The 19,655-nt window shown below is 35.2% G+C and overlaps 2 protein-coding genes across 3 annotated transcripts; one reads left to right on the top strand and one right to left on the bottom strand.

The window, feature by feature from the left end:
- The first annotated feature begins 507 nt into the window (after positions 1–507).
- On the top strand, positions 508–12,488 carry nol11 (nucleolar protein 11). The gene is made up of 18 exons (XM_056750341.1): positions 508–2,078; positions 2,252–2,365; positions 2,474–2,530; positions 2,874–3,022; positions 3,130–3,187; positions 3,318–3,459; positions 3,550–3,753; positions 5,035–5,111; positions 5,200–5,323; positions 5,408–5,505; positions 5,955–6,020; positions 6,107–6,291; positions 6,380–6,505; positions 6,659–6,886; positions 7,846–7,924; positions 10,811–10,903; positions 10,991–11,098; positions 11,194–12,488. The coding sequence occupies exons 1-18, from the start codon at positions 1,932–1,934 to the stop codon at positions 11,305–11,307; spliced, it is 2,169 nt and encodes a 722-aa protein (XP_056606319.1). The 5' UTR covers positions 508–1,931; the 3' UTR covers positions 11,308–12,488.
- Positions 12,489–13,531: 1,043 nt separating this feature from the next.
- On the bottom strand, positions 13,532–18,616 carry zgc:174863 (uncharacterized protein LOC100136852 homolog). 2 transcript variants are annotated; one of them, XM_056750343.1, is made up of 7 exons: positions 18,481–18,616; positions 17,338–17,414; positions 15,673–15,990; positions 15,174–15,491; positions 14,611–14,736; positions 14,141–14,189; positions 13,532–14,024 (listed from the first exon to the last, which is right to left on the bottom strand). In XM_056750343.1, exons 2-6 carry the CDS (start codon positions 17,405–17,407, stop codon positions 14,164–14,166), a joined length of 858 nt encoding a protein of 285 aa, XP_056606321.1. In that variant the 5' UTR covers positions 17,408–17,414; positions 18,481–18,616; the 3' UTR covers positions 13,532–14,024; positions 14,141–14,163. The 2 variants fall into 2 exon arrangements, with proteins under 2 accessions (XP_056606321.1, XP_056606320.1); XM_056750342.1 differs by having other exon boundaries at positions 14,611–14,739.
- Positions 18,617–19,655: the final 1,039 nt, after the last annotated feature.

Here is a 19,655-nt window from a genome sequence, read left to right on the forward strand (position 1 = left end):
TGTTGGTGACATTTGCAACTGTCCATAAAAAACGTACTATAGCTCGAGGTTAAAAAACATTATTTTAAGATGTTCATTATTTAATTTTACCAGTAACCAAAATATAGAAAAAGGTCATAATTCTTCTTCTTTTAAAAAACAGATTTGCTTTTTTATTTTGTGAAAGAAATGAAAAGATAAAAGTTTTTTCGTTTTCTGTTTTTGATTTGAAAACGAATATTGAATGGATTGTACACGAGTAAGCATATTGTCATTTTGGAATGGGATGCATGGGGACATCAACAAATATCTGGGTTAGGTCATGTGATGTGACTTTTGTGCTGCCATGACAACACTTCCAAAATAGTGGTCCTGGCTGGTACGTGTACAGTAGGGTAAAAAAAAATAACAACACTTGTTGTCTGAAAGTAAAAATCCAACCCATTTTATGACTGTAATTTTAAATGTATTATCATATTAAACCTGTTTCAACCACATTTCGCCATCAAACAAATAAGAAAAATACTGTGGTGGCGTACTGTAAGCCTTTAAAAAGAAAGCACTGTATTTCAAAAATAGGTATAAACCATAAACAGTTTTAAGGAAAACAGTTTGATTTCCAGAGTATAATTAAGTTAGTTTCCTCTGACACATCAGAGCCATAGATAGAGTGTTCTGCCAACGGAAGTCCAAAACGCCGGAGGATCACGTGATTCATGGAGCCTTCAGATGGTTCCAGGAAGTTATGTTTTCTCTTTAAATGCTTTATTTCGTTCATTTTTTTATTAATTTAATGTCTTTTGTCTTTAAATGGTTCAGAAGTTTACCTCAATTTGTCTGTTTAGTCGCAGCTCCATACGTTACTAGTAACTTCCGGGGACTATTGAGAGCCTCCATGAACTGCCATTGCTGTAAAAAACTGTTCCATTGGAGTCAACGGAGTTGACGAGACTCTCTCTCTCAATGGCTCTGGGACACATATGCGCCTGGCCCGAAGTTAACTTCCTGTCTGCGTTTGTTTAATGGTCTGGCTAGTGGCTAATCATTTAAGTAGGCCTATTTATATTTCAATTCATTTATATTAATCTTAATTCATATTTATATGTTTATTGTATAATACATTTTTTAATAGGTCGTGTAATTTTGTCTCATTTAAGTTTGGCCAAGTAACCGTTCTTCTACTGGTAACCTTAAATAATAGTCACTAGACATACTTTAACTTGTAAGCTAGCTACTTTCACACCCTCCTTGCTTACTTTCACACCCTCCTTGCTTAACTTGCTAGCTAGCTACTTTCACATCCTCCTACACTCCTACACCCCATCAAGATCCCTGCGTTCAGCAAACCAGCGGAGTCTTCTACTGCCTTCCTATAAGCGAATCGCTTCCTGGTCTAACTCGTTCCGGTCAACCACATCTCTCACAACATTCAAAAAACTACTTAAAACCCATCTCTTCTGTGAATCCTTGACAGACAAATAAAAAAAACTAACCCTCTCTCTTTCTCTGAACAGGTAGTGGTCTAGCTTTTGTTGAAACCAGTCATTTTGTATTGGCACCTATTGCATTATTGCTCCTGTATGACATATCGCTTATTGCTCCCTAAACTCTTTGTAAGTCGCTTTGGATAAAAGCCTCTACTAAATGACTAAATGTAATGTGTTTTACTTGTTATTTCTATAATACAAAGGACCAACCCCTTTTCGATGAGTAATAATTTACTGAACAGTAACAGCAATAAAATAACTATACAAAATAATACAATTAATATTTCCATGGTACTTTCAGTGTTTTTTCTGTAGTGGTCCTTGATCATTAGGCCCTTTAGAATGCAACGCAAGCTCCAAACCACTATGTGGCAGTGTTGCAATTATTGTTTGGAAATTCTGTCGTTCTGCAAGTTGGACCGTGTAATCTCGCGATAGTAAAAACCACGCCACACATGTGAAAACATGGCAGCGTTGTACGAGGGATACACGCTGTGTGGATTTGCACCGTTGCAAAACACATCAAATTTAGCTATTCAAGGAGTTGAATTGTATGGCGACGTTGACCATGTTCTCGTCACGGACTCCTTGAGATCTGCAACTGTTTACAAGGTAAAGTGATTTAGACAGCATCCTTTTTCTAATGAGAATCTAGATCACGCGTGGCTGCGTAATTGTCTCTCTTTATTGAACATACAGCATTTTACAGTTATTTTGATGTTATTCACACACGGTTGTTAATAGTATCTAATATAATATGTGTTGAAAACATTTTGTATCACCAGGTGTCTGACCAGAAGCCTCTGGGCAGCTGGACGGTTAAGCAGGGACAAACCATCACCAGTCCTGTTGTGTTTAACACACAGAATCAGGAATATGTGGTTGTTACAGATGATAAGGTAAAAATGAAGATTGTAAAATATTGTTTATTTTGATTAAGAGGTAACTTAGTTGTGATCTGTGAATTAAAGTCTTGTTTGAAGTAAGCGGTCCTTTTTGTGTTGTAGGTTGTCAGAACTTGGAAGGGTGACGATGTTAACATCGATAAAGCTTTTAAAGCAACAGTAAGTGTTTTTTGAATCATCACTTAATAGAATGTAACATCACATGTAATAGAATCCATTTTATTACTTATTGTCAACAAACTTTAGATGTTAAGTAATTTCCTTGACTATAAGGAAAGATTAGAATACAACAACTGAATATGAATGATATCCATCCTTGATATTCCTCGATTCTCCCCCATCCCAAGAAGATAGCTGCATCTATTTTAGACAGCTTGCTTGTAGTTTTGGAAAAGTCATCTGTTGATGAATTGACATTTATTATCGAAGACTTTGCTCCGTGTTTGGCCCAATTTGGTGTGGTTTTCAGCATCCCGGCGCTAATACTCCGGACTGTTTACAGGTTTCAGCTGATGTGTTCAGATTGTTGTCCGCCCCTGGCTTTGAGCCGGTGGTGGTGTTCCGTCATGGAGCTGTTAGGTTCCTGAATTCACTGCTTGCCGCCCCACAGCAACCCATAGAGAAAGTCTTATCAGAGGAGGAGGTTATCAGGTCGGTGGTGGCACTTTTCTCTTGTTGGATTTTATGTTTTTTTCGTTGCGTGGTCTAGACCAGAAGACCTAAAGTGAATGGGTTTGTGTTCTTTTTTGCTTTTTTAGGTGGAGTAATATCATTAATGCAGATCAACAGCTTGTTGTTTTGTTCACCACAGAGCAGGTTCAGTTCCATCTTTACTACCTATCTAAATATAGTATTAGACATTTTCTAAAAAGAAATTCATTTTGTGAAATACTTTTTTTTCTGCATAATATATGTATTTCAGCTCTTATGTGACCTTTGTTTTTAGAGAGGAGAGCACTGCCTCTATGTTCAGAAATTTAACCCCAACACTCTGGTGAAACACGTATTTGAGAATGAGCCGGGGTTCTCTACACCTCTTAGCTTTTCTGCCACATGCAGGGGCAGCAACATACACTTAATCTCCTTGTGTAAGTTTCTTTTTGTTTATCTTCTATTCATGCCAATCCCAACTGGCAAATGTGTACTTATGGCAGCCGGATTTCTCTGCTCTCATTCAGACTCCAATGGCAGTGTTTATGAGAGTGTATTGCCACTCAGAACTTCAAGCACAGGAGCTGAAGGTGCCCAGAAGCTCCCTCGCTCCGTTTGTCTCAGCCTTCCAGTTGGGGAGGGGCAGGTAACATCTGCTGCTGCAGTTGTGCTTGATGAGGCGCATGTGGCTGTAGTGGGATTCCCCCATCCGTCTGCTGGAGCTAACAAAGGTACATACACCTGATATGTGTATATGCTCCACACCGCATATCTCCACAAGCGCATCTGGCAAAATGGACGAGGCTTGACCCACTGGTGTCAACTCACGCCTGGCTCTACATTTCAAACAAATGTAAATTCTATCTAACTGCTTTACTAATTTCAGTTAGATGAAATTAAACATTCAGCAAATTTTCTACTTATTTTTAAAATCCCAAATAGGCCTAGGCATACTTAAAAGTTAATAATCAAACTCTGTAACCTATCAACCATTTTAATAATTCACTCATATAATAGATTTTTTAATGGATTTTGTGTACACTGGTATTTGGATTCTATTGGTGTGGTGTATTCTGGCAGTTGGCAACCAATAGAACAACAGTCATTTCCAAAACTGCAAAAATGTATTTTGTAATGGTTTTAATGGAAGCAATTTTTTGTTGTTTTTCATTGTTCTTTTCAGCAGGGTAACTATACCCATACTGTATTCGGCACACTATTGACAATATAGAGTTGAAGCATGATTTAGAAACATTAAATCGCAATGTCTGTGAAAAAAAATCGCAATTCGTTTTATTCCACAAATAGCACAGCCCTATTTCTCCACAACTGCATGAAGTGCGTATTTCATTTATCTCTCACTGTCTTCTTGGAATTATAAGTGAGATATGTGTGTAGTGGAGTAGGCGGGGCGAGACCGCGGTTCGAGATTATTTCATAATCGATTCGTTTTAATGTTCTTTTATAGCACTTAAGCTTTGTTAAAATGTGGTGTATAAATGAACCTTGCACTTACTACAATGATGGTAATAATTTAATGAATAAGCTTCAAGTGAATTTGAGAGAGAGAGAGAGAGAGAGAGAGTGTGTGTGTATGTGTCAGTGTGAGAGTTTGTGAGTGTGTGCACCTGCAAAAGTATGTGCGTCTGCGAGTGTCTGTCTGCAGTGTAGTGTAGAGAACTAGTTCTGAAATTCATCCAAATCCTATTAAGTTTTTTGATTTGTATTGTTCTTTATTTTTTATAAATTATTTATTGTTCTGGCAGCTCAGGTGGCACTTTATTTTAAAAAAGTCTATATTTTTGGCAGATGTAAAGCATACATGTGTATGTTTTTTTTGTTTTAGTCCATTTTTATTTTATTATTATTATAACAGCTCAGGGATCTTCATGGAGCAACATGTTTGTGCAGTGCTGTTATTACTTTATTATATGTTTAAATGTCTTCCAGTTCCCGCCTCCTTCCTTCCCTACTTTGAATCTCTCTACAATGTGATGTAACTTTATCTGCAGATTACCTGTGCATTTGGAATATTCACTTTCAAACTCTTCAGGCTAGTAAAGAGATGCCAGGAGGATTGTTTGCACAGGTGAGAATAACAACTTTATATCTCTAAGGAAGATAACTTCTGTCTAATTTGTCTGGAGGTGAGTAATAACAAAGTGTTTGTGCTGCAGTTGTGGTGTTATGGTGGGAAGCTCTATGTACCCCATGGAAAGACATTATCAGTTATTCCCTTTGAGTGCCGGAAATCTTCCCTCGCAGCTGCCATGGGAAGACTGAAGCAGTCTAGACAGAGTGGTAAAGACTTTCTGTTCAAATATGGGATATATTCTATTTTCTTTTCTAGCATGACCCTAATATAGATGCCTTTTGTTTTATCAGAGTCGCTGTCGTGTGCCCTTGTGTCTTCCTGGACCGACCAGCCACATGGTGATATCACTAAGACAAAAGGAACCAGCAGGATTTCTACCAAACAAGTGGTAAGACATACTCAACGTCACTGGACATGTTAAATGGATAGTTCACCCAAAAATGAAAATTCTGTCATTTTAAATTTGAATGTCAGCAACCAAACATATTTAATTCCCCTTTTGCTGCCAGAATAGGGACAATAAATACTATGGGAGTAAAAGGGGGCTGAGATTAGTTTTGGTTCTGACATTCTTCAAATATCTTCCTTTGTGTTTAATATAACAGCGAAATTCATACAGGTTTGAAGTGACAAGAGGTAAATTATGACAGAATTTTCATTTTTGGCTGAACCATCTCTTTAAAGGGTCATACAGGCTTTAAAGTGTCAAAATTAGGCTGTCATTTTTCAGATATTCTAGCCATTTTTATTTGATTCAAAGTTCAATCAATACAACTAAATGTGAGGTATATGTTATGTTTCTTTCTTTTGTGACTAATCTCTTAATGTTTTTTTAAGAATGCTTCTAATGTTAAGGGCACATCCTCCGCACTGACAGTCGATCAACTTACAGAGCACATTAAGGTATTAAGATGCTTTTCTTAATTATAAAATAACCAGTTCTGTGGAAGTTCTGCAGACGTGTTTAAATCAGTGTTTTTTTTTGCCAGACGGAGACATTAGAAGTGGTTCAGGTTGTAGTGGGTGAGTTTATTTGTCGAGCTTCACAGACTGACCTCCAGCTGGCAGCAGGCAGAATAGCTTTAGAACTAGTGTCAAGATCTCAGACGGATGGCAACTTCTACCCTAACAGTGCATTTCTACAGCTGTTAAAAACACAGTACCTCTGTCACAGGTTTGACCAAAACATCAGACAAAATCCTCCCCATATACAAGGAATTTCTTTTTTGTGTATTTCATGCTGCAGTTATCCTTTTGTGCAGCGTTTGTCCTGGAATGCTGCTGTTGGCTCTGGAAAAGAAAGACTTTGATCTCTGTCAGATTGCTTTCCAGCTTTTCCCTGACATTCCTGAAGCTATCACTTGTGCCTTTCTCAAAGCTATTCTGAGGTAAGTCCTGTTCACCAGATAGTTCCACTTTTAATATTTAAAATACCACTGTTCATTTTCTTTATTTCTAGGTCTTTTCAAATTTTACAGAACGGAAAGAGACACGCATGAAAAGTCATTTTTTTCTTGGTGTTTTTATGTCTCTGTCTTTAGTACTCCAGACTCCGAGATTGACTCTGTAAATCTTGACGTGGACAGTGTGATGTTCATGAAAGTTCTGACTCAGACTGGATGCCCATCAGAAGAGAAGGGTTACCAGCAGAATGGTTTCTGTCCCTCAACACCCGAGGACAGTGGATCTCAAACTCCCAGCATGCCACAGAGAGACCCCCTACACCTGGATATGAAATGTCCTGTGGGCTTACACAAGAGCACCCTACTGTATCCTTTACCCATGATGCTTTAAAACAAAAACTTTCATCTGATATACTATCACGCCTGCAAACTCGCCGCTTTTCGGCAAAATTTGCTGTTTTGAATCTTGATATGGCATTCTTGTGAATCATATACATCTGAAGAGTTTTTGCCCAGTGGGGGGTTCCTTAATGATTTATAAAATGTAAGTCATCGGGTGCCATATTTTGATTATTCAAAACACAGCATTCAACAATACAGGCAACATAATAGAATCAAGTGCAGATGCGGCAGGAAAGCTTGTCTTAATGTAATTTTTGCGCCCTTGAAAAGCATTGCTGAAGGGACGAATGTAAGTTGTCGTCTCGGATAAAGAGAAAATGGCGTTGATATTTATTATTCAGTTTACCCATTTGATTGAAACACGCACTTTAATTTCTCAATACTGCCTTTTTTAAACCAAAACATCAGATGCGCAAGCGCTTTGCTTCCGATGGACACACATCCTTTGTATTAGAAGAGATTTAGGGAGGTGCACCTCTTATAAAACGTATACAATTAAAGATCATTTTAGATGTTTAATTACGACTTGGAGCATTGTGATCGAGAGTTGAAGTATCATGTGATTAGTTGCTACTCAATAGGTGTCATGAAAATCTTGTGCTGTCCAAAAGAATGAAGAAAATAATTTTGACCAGCAAATTGTGGCTTGTGTGAGTTATTCTTTTATTGAAGCAAATGTAGTATCTTTTTTTCTTGTCAGTCAGAATTGATAATATATATATATCTTTTTCATGAGAAATTATGGGGGAAAATTGTTATGGGGAGGATGTCCCCAGACCCATCGCACCGCACCCAACCTAAATCCTCCCAATCCCAAACCCCCCCATTGTGAAACTGTCACATTTTTCACCACTTCCAAGTTTGCAGGTCTGAATTATTTCTAGGGGGCATACTTTACATATTTTCTTTAACCTTCCTATTAGAAATGATGTTGTGCAGACAGCGTACAGCGACAGACTCCTGCTGCCACATCTCAAAGATCTTACAGTTCCACATGTCATTGTGAGTATGGGCAATCCAATTGTTTTTTCAGTTTAAGGTTTTCTGTAACCTACCGTTCTATGTCCATAGTAATTTCCTAAATAATGGTTGTTTGTCATGCTAGGTCTTGTTGAAAGAACATATCTTTAATCACAAAGACATGTTATATAATATAAAGTATGTAGTCCCGTAGTTTGCCATAGGAATGTTTATATTTATGCCTTAGATTATTTTTAGTCGAACATTTCATTAATTTGAAGGTAGTCATGGGACATGTTCTTGAGAAAGTACAACTCATTGCAACATATTGTTTTTTGGTACATATGTAGGATTTTAACAAATTCCTCAAAAAAAGAAGTATTGTTCTCATTTACTTTAGCGTATTTCAATCCAAAATGAAACTCTACAGTAAAAATCAATTGATGGATTTTAGAAATGTATTTGTGGCAAAATAAATGGATATCAAAGGGTTTGGAATACTAAACATGCAATGATATTAAACATTTAGAAGATCGGGTAACACACACAGTTTCTGCCAATCTCATATTAATCTTGAGTACCTTTACAATAGTATTGCATACGTAGTATCTTCGAAGAGTATTTAGTTCAATCAAATTTTTAAAAGAGAGATTCAGCAGTACAATTTTCTGAAAAAAAAACGAGCTATAAGGGGACGGAATTATAGCACGACCACACAATACATCATCGATCGCATTAATCCCTTAATGTTTTTTATATTATGCACATACAAAATGCCAACCAAACACAGACATATGACTTAGTTTGACTTACCATGTGCAGTTAATGTCTGGCATCTTGCAAACTTTTCAAGTGATCTCCAAGTCCAGCATTATATCCACAGTTTATATATGACCCATCACTGAAATGGTGTGAACATACTGAAACGGCTCAACTTATCTCACTAGTGCATGAGTAACGAGCTGCAGCTGCAGGCCCATAGCGCAGCAAACTCGTCGTTTGATGCGTGGACGGGCTATTTCTTTCGCCTTGCATTGAACATGCTTTTCCGGAAGAATTGCCCTATAAAAGGAATAGACTTATAAAAAACTTCAGAAACAAGTGGGTAGGGCTGCACGATTTGAAGAAAAAATCTAATTGTGATTTTTCTGACCAAAATTGCGATTTAAAATGCAATTTGACTACTATTTAAAAAAAAAAGAGCTAGGTTTGTTGTTTTTGTTTTAACAGCATGCATCAAAGAAAGACATGCAAACATGTCATGACAAATTAAGAGAATAACAAAAGTATTTTAAATAGTTAAATTAACAAGTATAAACTAGGGATGGGCATTTAAGGCAAAAATAATATTCGAAGATCGATGAGAACTATTTGAAGATTATTCAAAATTCGCACCCCTCCCCCATATGGACGCATTTACAGAATTACACACACATAAACGGAGAGAGAGAGAGACCACTTTAAATCCGTGACGACACACTGCTTTATTTATTATGGAATAGGCAATCTTACATCAAGCTAAACATTATGATAACGCGCTGAAACATTAATATATTAACAACAGAATGACGGCACTTATTAACAGTACGTCGATCAGCATCAACCGCTCATAATGCTAGGACATTTCCTTGTAAAATATGAGCATGCACATTTATACCAACTAACAAACAGCAGGGTGATTGATCAAGGAAAATATAATAAAGGCATAAATATTTTAGACCAGCCTTAAAACGTGTTAAAACATATTAACCGAATGAAGGCATTTATTAACAGTCCGGAACGAAAAAGTTTCTCCAGTCTGGCAGTGATAGTTTTTCTAGACTAAAAGGAAACTCGGGCTGTACAAATTTTTAAAGCCCTCTCCTTCGACAAAGCTGATCGGAAGCGAATCCTTAGCGTTCATTTTAGTAATTAAAGCCATTATTTGTGATACCTCTGCAGGTGTTGATAGAGATTGGTTGTGTTGCCTCGCGAGGTCGACACAGACTTTCGGGATGTTTTACAAAGCACTTGCTTTGGAAGAACATCCGAAGGTCGAAATCCAAAATAGTTCCAAAAATAAGCGTTGCTTGTTCGTTTAGGTACAAAGTAGTTTGCTGCTGCAGGACTTTGCGCTTCAGCAGACATAATATTACTTTGTTGCGTATTTTTAACTGCTGCTCCCTTTCGTGCTCATCTTTTCCAAATGACGTTCTTTGCTTATTCAAAAGCATGTACAGTGTTAAAATGTCCCCTATTGATTAAACGTTAAATTGCAGAAGCAAACTGTGAAATACTACGTAGATGTATTTTATCATTTTAAAGCCCTTAATCGAAATAATCGTAGCTCTTTCGATTTGAACATCGCATCCCTTCAAATTGCGATTTCGGTTTAAAAACGATTAATCGTGCAGGCCTACAAGTGGGAGTGCTTGGGTAGTGTATCAAGCACAGAAATACTGCATCGAACTTCCATCTCGTTTTTTAGCAAGTTGACCATGTCAAGCATTAGAAGTCAGAATCCATGAAATAGCAAGTTACCCAAACTTTAAAAACACCAACTGTTTTGTGCAAGTTGTTATTATTAAAGAGAACTGTTCTATAAGGAGTGATTCACATTTCGCGTCTTAAACCGCATGGAAAGCATAAGCCTTGCTGCTTTCTTTATCAAAAATTACCTGCGCGTGTTCTGCACTCTAAAAAGTTGGTCTGTTACCAACTCGATGTGGCACCGGCACACCTAAAAAATGAAGACACCGCAACTGCATCGCTCCATATTTATCTGTCACATGTCTACAAGACACACAATGTGATTCTACCATTATAGTGTTATCAGGACAAGTCAATAAACTGCGCTTGTTGCAGGATAAGCTATAACGTGAAGTCAATGTTAAGTGATGTTCAATCAGTTAATATTCGGTCTCATTTATTACATGTTTTTGTTTCCAGCTCTTTCTACAGTATCTACAGTTCCTTTATCTTCGATATTCTCACGAGGCAGGCTTACAAATCCAAGCTCTTCGCTCTCCAAGCATGGCGCAGGTCTGTCACAACCTACATACAATTTAAAAACTGTTGTATTGTTAAATTTATATTTGTGTGTTAAGATGTTTTCCTTTTATTTTCAAGATCGTGGACTGGGTTTGTTTATTACTAGATGCTCATTTCACAGTCTTGGTTATGGCACCAGAAGCTAAAAGGCTGGTTTCTGATCTGCACAAGTTTGTGAGATCGCAGGTAAGGCATGTGTCCTAATGCACATGAGAACTAACGTTGATAGCTTTCTGTATCAATTTTATTATGCTGAATTTATGTTTTGGAATTGTTCTCAGGTCAAACTTTATTCTGAACTGGACAAAATTGAGGGAAGCCTTCAAGTGCTCAAGAAAGACAAGCAATCTGAAGATTCTGGCGTTTACTCCATAAAAGTGATTGAGCTCTTTTAGATGTCCTGTACAGATAATTTTTTTTAATAAAATTCTGCCAGTGAGCTTAATTTTGTGCAAGCTCATTAACAGTGTTTTTTTTCTATGTATTTTTTCCAACTTGTTTCTTTTTAGTCATTTAAAAATATTTTTTTTTATAAATTATGAATTGATAGATAATAAACACCTGAAAAGGTATTTTCAGATTGTGCCATAGTGGCTCATCAAAAATATGATTTGGATATATCTGTACTTTTTTATATTTTATCCCATCCCAAATCAATTAATCTCATTTGCCTATTTTACTTCTTTGTGATGTGGTGGCCTATTCTGTAACGCTCAATTAGAATTCAATTGTACTTTGTGTACAATTTTCTCTATATGTAATCTTAAGGTTATAATATATTAAATTAATGTTAAGTTTGGACAAACATTGTTGCCCTGACAAAGACTGGACTGAAATTTAAATCTTGAAATGCTTCTAACATAACGTGATGTTAAAAAGTAACATGTCTTGGAGGAAAAAGTAGCTCATGGCCATCCAACTATTATCATGTGGGGAAGGAAGTGAACACATAGTTTAGGTAGATACAGTAGCCCATCGGACTTGAAACAACTGTTTGCCTGGTAGGACCGCTACAATACTGGGCTTGATCTAAGATGAGATATTAACAAGGTGCTGAACATGTATTATGTGAAAGTGTGTGTTGTTGCGCTGTAGGCAGGTAATCTGAAAATGAATCAGCCATGTGATGTCACATATCCAGTCATTTTACTTTACCAGAGAACAATTACAATATAAATGTTTTTGTTATTGTTAAGGAGGATATTATAGGCAACGAAACTTGCAGGATGAGTTAATATCTCAAAACCTCCAATATAAACAAAGCTCAAAGGAAATTTGTCCCCCTTACAAGTATAATTTTTAGAAAGTTAATGGCACTCTTCCAAATATCTTTGTCTGTTTATCAGAACTAAGATATTACTACAGATTTGGAACAACTCGAAGGTGATTAAATGATGACAGAATTAAACAATTTGGGTGAACTCTCTCTTTAAACTGACATGTCTACATAAAATGTCATATTGGTTGATGTGTACTGACAGACACAAACTCCCTATTTCTCGTGATACAATGTGAGACAATCACCTGATTTATGTCACCTACTGACAATAAACCACAGAAATATATATTCACACAATTGTTTGTTCTTATTGATGGTCATTCTATTTAAATTACAGCTCAAATGGGATAAACAGTAGTGATACATATTTTTATTGAATGTAATAATTACAATAGTAAATATGTAAAGGCTGATATATTTAAAATCCAGCTATGGCCAAATTATGAGAGAAATGTATTATTAATTTATAGCTCAACAGGATCTTCAGGCTATGCAGTCTGTATAAGAACCAGAAATGTTTAGTTCAGCTCAAGAGTCTTGTAGTTTGAGTTATTCATTCTTTAGTTCCGTGACAGTCCCATAGGCTGAGGCTATGCAGTATTTCCAGGAATTATTAGTTTGCTTTATGAGTTTTTTCTGGTCTGAGTCATTTGTTATGTTACCACGACCCTGCTGACTTTTAGAAAAATAGCGTCACATCCTGCTCTTTTTGCAGTTTGGGTTCTCTTTTCAACAAATACAAGAAAAGTGGCAAATGTAACAAACAGTGAGAAAATTTACTTTTACAATACAATCCATGAAGCCACACATGCAGGTATAACAGAATGTAAATAATTTCTTGAATATTGATTAGTGAATCATTTGGCCTTGGCTGAATATTAAATAGATCAACGTTTGCATAAGTAGGCTATGTTGGGGAATTTGGTTTTCAATGTACCATTTTAATAAAATCCTGTTATAATGGAAGCACTTGGGTACCTATAAATAGCGATATTGACAATGACAGCCCATTCTACTGTTTATCTTTGCAGATTTATCTTTACTTAAACAGTGTTGGAAACATTTAAAAATATGTACAGTAACGACCAAGGTCAACAAAATATATAACATTGTTTCAGAAGAGCAAAATATTACAACTTGGCCCGGTGTCACAGAGTTTAAGCAAAGACTAGTTGAATTAGGCTGCTTTTATATGAATGCTTCACACAATGCCACTGACATATTTTAAGATAATAAGGCAAGTTATTTTCAGGTAAGACATGCACCTCTAACATTTATTTTAGTATAAGGTAAGTTAATTTACCCAACCGGAATCAAATGATGAAACGATATCACAGAAGAAAGAAGAAAGACATTAATATTTTACTATAATTTAAAACACTACAAAACTACTAAAGCCCAGAAAAACTCAATCTTCCAAAACAAAGAAAAATTTGATTAGTACAACCAAAAACATTGTGTATAACATAAAGTACAATCATTTAAACATTCAAATTCTTACAGTGTTTTTTTATCTCAGTTTATATGGCTAATTCTACCTCTCAAGTTTAAAAGTTAAATATAATTAAGACTTCGTTACACTTACTTTAATCAAATAGCTGTTAGTAGATCTTGGATATAAAAGTAGGCTACTCAATTTTAGATTTTCAATAAATTTGCAAAGTTGTCAAAAATCTGTTTTTTGCTTTGTCAATATTTTGTATGGAGTTTACATTAATTTATTCATTTATAGTAGTATAAATGAGGCAGCAACATAACAAGTTATTAGCACATTAAGAGAAACATGATGGTCCTTCATATGGGAATTCAAATCAGGATTGAGTATTAAAAAATCTAAAAAAGGAAAAAACAAATGTAAGAACCAAAAAATTCAGTCATATACCCAAACACATTATAATAAATAACAAATCAACTCCACCTATTAATCCAAATATAAACTGTGGGCCTACCTTATTTCTGATATCACATCAGTCTAAGCAGGTTGTCCTGATTCATATCCTATTTAAAATAAAATTAATTATATTTCCTTTCATGGTGTGTATCCGACTAAGCCAGAGTTCTACATTTGTTATTCTACATTGTGCTTTTAGTTAATGGGAAAAAAAACTATAAATAATGAAACTTCAATAGACCCCGATAAGCTACCTGACAATTCCTTTATCTGTACTTAATTTAGAATTGTAAGTGAGGCAATTATAAATGAATTTTTTTTGTTTAAACATTATTCCACATGTGGCTAAAATATACAGTAGGTCAGATTTATTGGTTGCTAATCTGTGTGTAAAAAGTGAAAGCCTGTCCAAAGAAATCAAATCTTTATTTATGCCATCTACTCATTTAATATCTAAAATAAGGTATAATTATAAATACAAAACACAAGTAAATAAGTAAGTCTGCTTAAAAAAATAGATATACTTACTTTGCTCTTTTCCTCTTCTGAAAAAAAAAAGTGCAAACAGAAGACCAGCAATAAGTGAACCAATAACCATAACACCAGCAATAATGTTTGTGTTATTGGATTTCGATTCTGCCATATCTTCCGCATCTTCTGGAGAAACAAGCACAAATTTTCAAGTTTATTCAAGTCTTTGGTAAGCCCTATAAATAAAGTATGATAAGCAATATAAATAAAAGTGTCTTGATTTCTTTCTTAATAATATACTGAAGCATTTCTGTTTCTTCAATTGCCCTAAGGGAAATACTAAAGAAGGACTAAGAAATACAAAGACATTTCAGAAAAAAGCCTGCTGAAATCTTGTGACGTAACCTGATACCCTTGGTAATGCTTAAATATGGAGCAGATCCACTAAATTACATAGACAAAGAAAAATAACATATGGGCGAACTCCTAAGAATTGAGGTCTCAATGTGTTTTTCCTAAACAATATACACAATTACATTAATATTATGTGATACTGGCAGCCAAATACAATTTATGTTGCACAACCTTTTAAAAAACCTTAAAAAAAGAAGCTTAATTACGTTTGGCAGGCGTGATCTGAATAGTCTTTTCTCCATCCTTGATGTATTTGCTGTTTAGGACGATACATCTAAATGGTGCCAGACTTAAGTCAATCGAGTTGAAAGTCAGTTTGGAAGACAAAGCCACAGATTTTGAACTGTCGGTATCCTTGGTGGTTTTTGTCAGAATTGAGTTAATGGTCCAGTTTGTTCCATATCGGTCAAACCAATGGATGGTTCCTGTTGGGTAGCCTTCTGTTGCATTGCAATAAAGGTCAATTGGTCCTCCCTCTGTTACATCTTGAGGCCATGTACTTACAATGGGATCTTTGTACTTTGCTTCATTGATAGAAAACAAAACAAACTTAAGTGGAGGATAAGTCAATATGGAAGTACTACAAAAAACAAAGTATGTACATTTAACACAACAATGGCTGATAATTTCAGTCTGACTGAATTTATAAGGCCTTGAAATTTGAACATTTACGTATTTGGCAAACAAAAACTGAAAAAGTCTCACCTGTGACACTGAGGGTAAATTTTGCAGATGCTCTGCCTCTGTTTGTGACAATTTCATAATCAAATACTCCCGTATCAGAAAACATTGTGTCATTTATTTTCAGAGATGGACCTTCAGCAGGGTTTTCAAGACTGAAGCGAGGATCTCCTAATTTTTGCTGTTTTGCTATTCTGTGTCGAAAAGTGGGTTCATTCTGGCCCACTTTTCTTAAAGAAACTGCATCTACTTTAACATCTTTGTAGCCTCTGAAATGGCATGTGATAACTGTTGTATGAGCTGCAATTCCAACAGCAGGTTCACATTCCAATTTCAACAAATCTGCATATTGACAAAAAATATAAATATTTGTTAAAAACAAGTTGGATTTTTTATACTTGACACAATGCCGGAAACTATAGAATGCCATAGGGATGATTTGTATTTTTGTATAGGCCAACGCAGAAGTTAGCTGGTTCCCTAAACTTAAGCCCACAGATTTTTCCCATAGACCTTTGAAAACATTAATGATGCATACAAGTTTTGTCTATCAAGATAATGTTTACAAATGAACACAACATTGAATCATTTTGAGGGCCTAAATACGTTACCGGTCAAAAGTTTGGGAAAACTTTCAAAAAAACAAAATTTTTATTAAAAAAACTTTGAATTGATTATGTGGAAAAAACAATGAATAAGAAGCAATGGAAATTCATTCAATACGGTTTAAAAAGCGTCCAAGGTTGAGTCATCAAGAAGCTGGGTTATAAAATGCCAAGAGAACGATTTTGCAAATTCTAGTCAAAGGATGAAGGTGCTCACATAGAATGTAGAGTTCTTTAGTTTTGAATGCTTTTAGTCACAACATAAATCCCGGAGTTACAACTGTATTATTCCATGGTTTTGGTGAGTTTACTATTATTAAAAAATTTGGAATAAAAGAATGAGTGAGTGATTCCAAACTTTTGACCGGTAATTTCCCAGAAGTAGAAAGCTAACATGAGGCTTTAAACAGACCATGACACGGTCCGTCCAGGTTTTTGAGAATTGTGCCCACATTCCATTTTGCATACAAAAGAACATCATCCCTGCAGCACTTTACTATCCAGGCATTTCCCTACTATTGTTAGACAAATCCTATGCATCTTTAGGGCCCTGATCCGACAGAACAAGTTTTTCAGGTTTGAAATCACGAGGCAAACTGTATTGTATGTAGATAGAAAGAGCTCATTCTAAGAAAAGAAAACTTAAACATACGCTTCATAAGGTCATACACCTCTGAATATATATACTGTATCATAATGCATTTCCTTCAATAGATCCTCCAAATAACTAGAGACTGGTCTAAGTTATAATGGTCTAAGTAATAAGTAATAATAACTCAATACAAATACAGCTAACTAACACAATAAAACATGATAACATCATAAAAAACAAGATTTTTACTTGAAATTGAAAATATGAAATATGAAAAATATCTGTTTTTGCATATAAATTCTTTAAGTGTTGGGATGTTTTTACAAACATTTTCATTTTCATTTGGCTTAAGATAGGAAGTTATATACATCTTGGATGGAATGAGGGTTATTCGTTGAACATTTCATTGTTAAGTAAAACATTTCTTTCTTTCAGCACCAAAATATTAATGACTATGTATTTGTATGAATTGCTATTTTTGAAAGCATGTACCTCCACTGGGTTCCACCACTGGGATGAAGGGATAAATCACAGCAAGGACCATAATCATTATTGAAGCCATGTTTTGTCTGAGGGAAAAGTAAAAAACAATCAGCCTGCTTGACCATGTTTGTTAAGTATATTGCACACCAAAATAGACAATTTTTGGACAACGTTTGAGACCTTGTCTCTAAATTTAACATTTAATGCAGACAAACTTATTTTGCGTTATATATGCAGTTGTTGTTTTGTTGTGTTTATGTTTAGTGTGTTATCATTTTTGATTGTTTACCAGTGTTTTATATTATTTCACCTTGTGTGTTGGCAAGCTCTCATGTTTTTCTTGTCCTTATGCAAATTCAATAAACCCTTCTTCCCTGTTCCTGGTTGTTACAGGTCAAACATTTGTATGCCTATGAGAGCCTTTGAACATGGGTGATTTTTTTGTTTGTGTATGTTAGACGTTGGACTTGTGTTGAGATGTTTGTATGTTGTTCATATAGGCTACGTTATATGTGAACACAGCGCTGTTGGAATTGTCTGCGTTATTTTAATGAGAAATGTTGAATACGATGATGCAACAGGCTAGATTCATAAAAACAGCAGCGTGTCCAGTTTTGTGCATGGTGGTCAGAAAATGCTCGTTGCTAGCTTACTTTCGCTTACTCTCGATATTTGTCAGAAAAATAACGCCACAGAATTGTAAGGAAAGCGTCAAGTGTAACTATGCAGCTTAAAATCGTATAGGCTACTGTATATAAGAAGGCGCTTCTGATTAAATACTTTAATTCCGTATTCAATGGCTGTTTAATATTAGCTCTTACTGTATTATTTTTTATTAACTATACCTTCATATAACAAATGCAATGAAAAGTGAAAGCGAATATCGAGCCTAGAACAAGCTTTATTTTGGTCATAAACTAAACCATTCTAAGCGCGGATATAAAAGAAAACGCTAAAAACTATTAATGTGTAAAACTTGTAATAAATCGTCATAAATATACACAAAACATTTTCCAACTGTGGCTAATGAAAGTGGCGTAAGTCCACCTCGTGCTATAGTTTAACTTATTAACGTTCAGAAAGGTTCAAGACCTATTAAGACATTCTAAACATAAATCAAATGCATTTAAATAAAAAATTATTAAGACGTACCATGTAAATGCTCTTCCGTGAACGAAGAATAAAAGAGTATGAAGTCAACTAAGACTTTTTTGTATGATTAGTTACTTTCACTTTCGTTATGACGGTTTTTACTTTTTAGACACACCTTACTTAAACTTTTCACAAACAAATACTCGTCTTAACAATAGCACAGATATTTGCAAAGAGAAATAAAGCATTGAGCAATACAATTAAATTTCACAAGCTAGCCAAGAGCTAAATTATTATCTAAGATACATTAAATATAAAAAGACAACACTAGTAGTTATAAGCATGTGTGCTGAATGATTTATTATAATGTCCCATGAGAGAATGTAAAGCAGTATAGATTTAAAGTATAGATTATTAACCAAGAACATGAATTTACATTTCACACTGTTTTTTAACAATGGATTTTAACCATGATATGTAGCCTAACAACTGAGTGATAATGAGGCTACAGAATCATCAAAACTGACACTTTATTTGGCAAAGATACATTTATACTAGAAATCAAGAATTTTAAAGACTTCCAACGTAAACATTAGTACACAAAATCGTAAAATTTTATCTTTCTTGTAGCTCAGTGGTTAGAGCATGGCGTTGCTAACGCCAAGGATATGGGTTTGAGGCCAGGGATTTGCACATACTTAGAAACAAATTTGTGTAGTATAATGCAATATAAGTCGCTTTGGATAAAAGCAAATGCATAAATGATGAAATAAATTGCTGTGGACATTGAATTTAACATAAGACACAAAGCCATCTACAAGCTCCTGTGCATAAATTAATAGTAATGTGACTCTCCTGATTTTCCAAAGTGGTTGATTTCTTTAGGGCAACATCATGTTGACCCTTGGACCAATCAGATTTCAGAAATAAATTACAGTTTATTTTAAATGTAATCTTACAACCAGAATTAGGTGCGTCCAGACCATTGTTTTTCGCTTATAATTTCCCTCTGATTTTAGGGATAAGTTAGGGTTTGGTGCGGGTTTAGGTTTTATTAATAAAAATGTTGTCCTTAGGTCAACAAAATACCACTTGGCAATATCAGGTCGAGCTAGTAACGATCAGTGTTGGGTGTAACTAGTTACTAAGTAATTAGTTACTGTATTTTAATTACTTTTCCCTTGAAAAAGTAAAGTAAGGGATAACTCATATGTTTTCTGTAATTTAATTACAGT

The sequence above is a fragment of the Triplophysa dalaica genome, chromosome 6 (assembly GCF_015846415.1).
Source record: "Triplophysa dalaica isolate WHDGS20190420 chromosome 6, ASM1584641v1, whole genome shotgun sequence".
Classification (NCBI taxonomy): domain Eukaryota; kingdom Metazoa; phylum Chordata; class Actinopteri; order Cypriniformes; family Nemacheilidae; genus Triplophysa; species Triplophysa dalaica.

What these genes read in the sequence shown, in the direction of transcription:
- nol11 (XM_056750341.1), top strand. Translation starts at nt 1,932, where the DNA reads ATGGCAGCGTTGTACGAGGGATACACGCTGTGTGGATTTGCACCGTTG. An exon ending in TCAGAGGAGGAGGTTATCAG is followed by an intron (nt 3,023 to 3,129) that starts GTCGGTGGTGGC and finishes TTGCTTTTTTAG; the next exon opens with GTGGAGTAATATCATTAATG. An exon ending in GGATTTCTACCAAACAAGTG is followed by an intron (nt 5,506 to 5,954) that starts GTAAGACATACT and finishes TGTTTTTTTAAG; the next exon opens with AATGCTTCTAATGTTAAGGG.
- zgc:174863 (XM_056750342.1), bottom strand. Translation starts at nt 17,407, where the DNA reads ATGGCTTCAATAATGATTATGGTCCTTGCTGTGATTTATCCCTTCATC. An exon ending in AGTGGTGGAACCCAGTGGAG is followed by an intron (nt 15,991 to 17,337) that starts GTACATGCTTTC and finishes GTCAATATGCAG; the next exon opens with ATTTGTTGAAATTGGAATGT. An exon ending in CAGAAGAGGAAAAGAGCAAA is followed by an intron (nt 14,190 to 14,610) that starts GTAAGTATATCT and finishes TATTTTAAATAG; the next exon opens with GATATGAATCAGGACAACCT.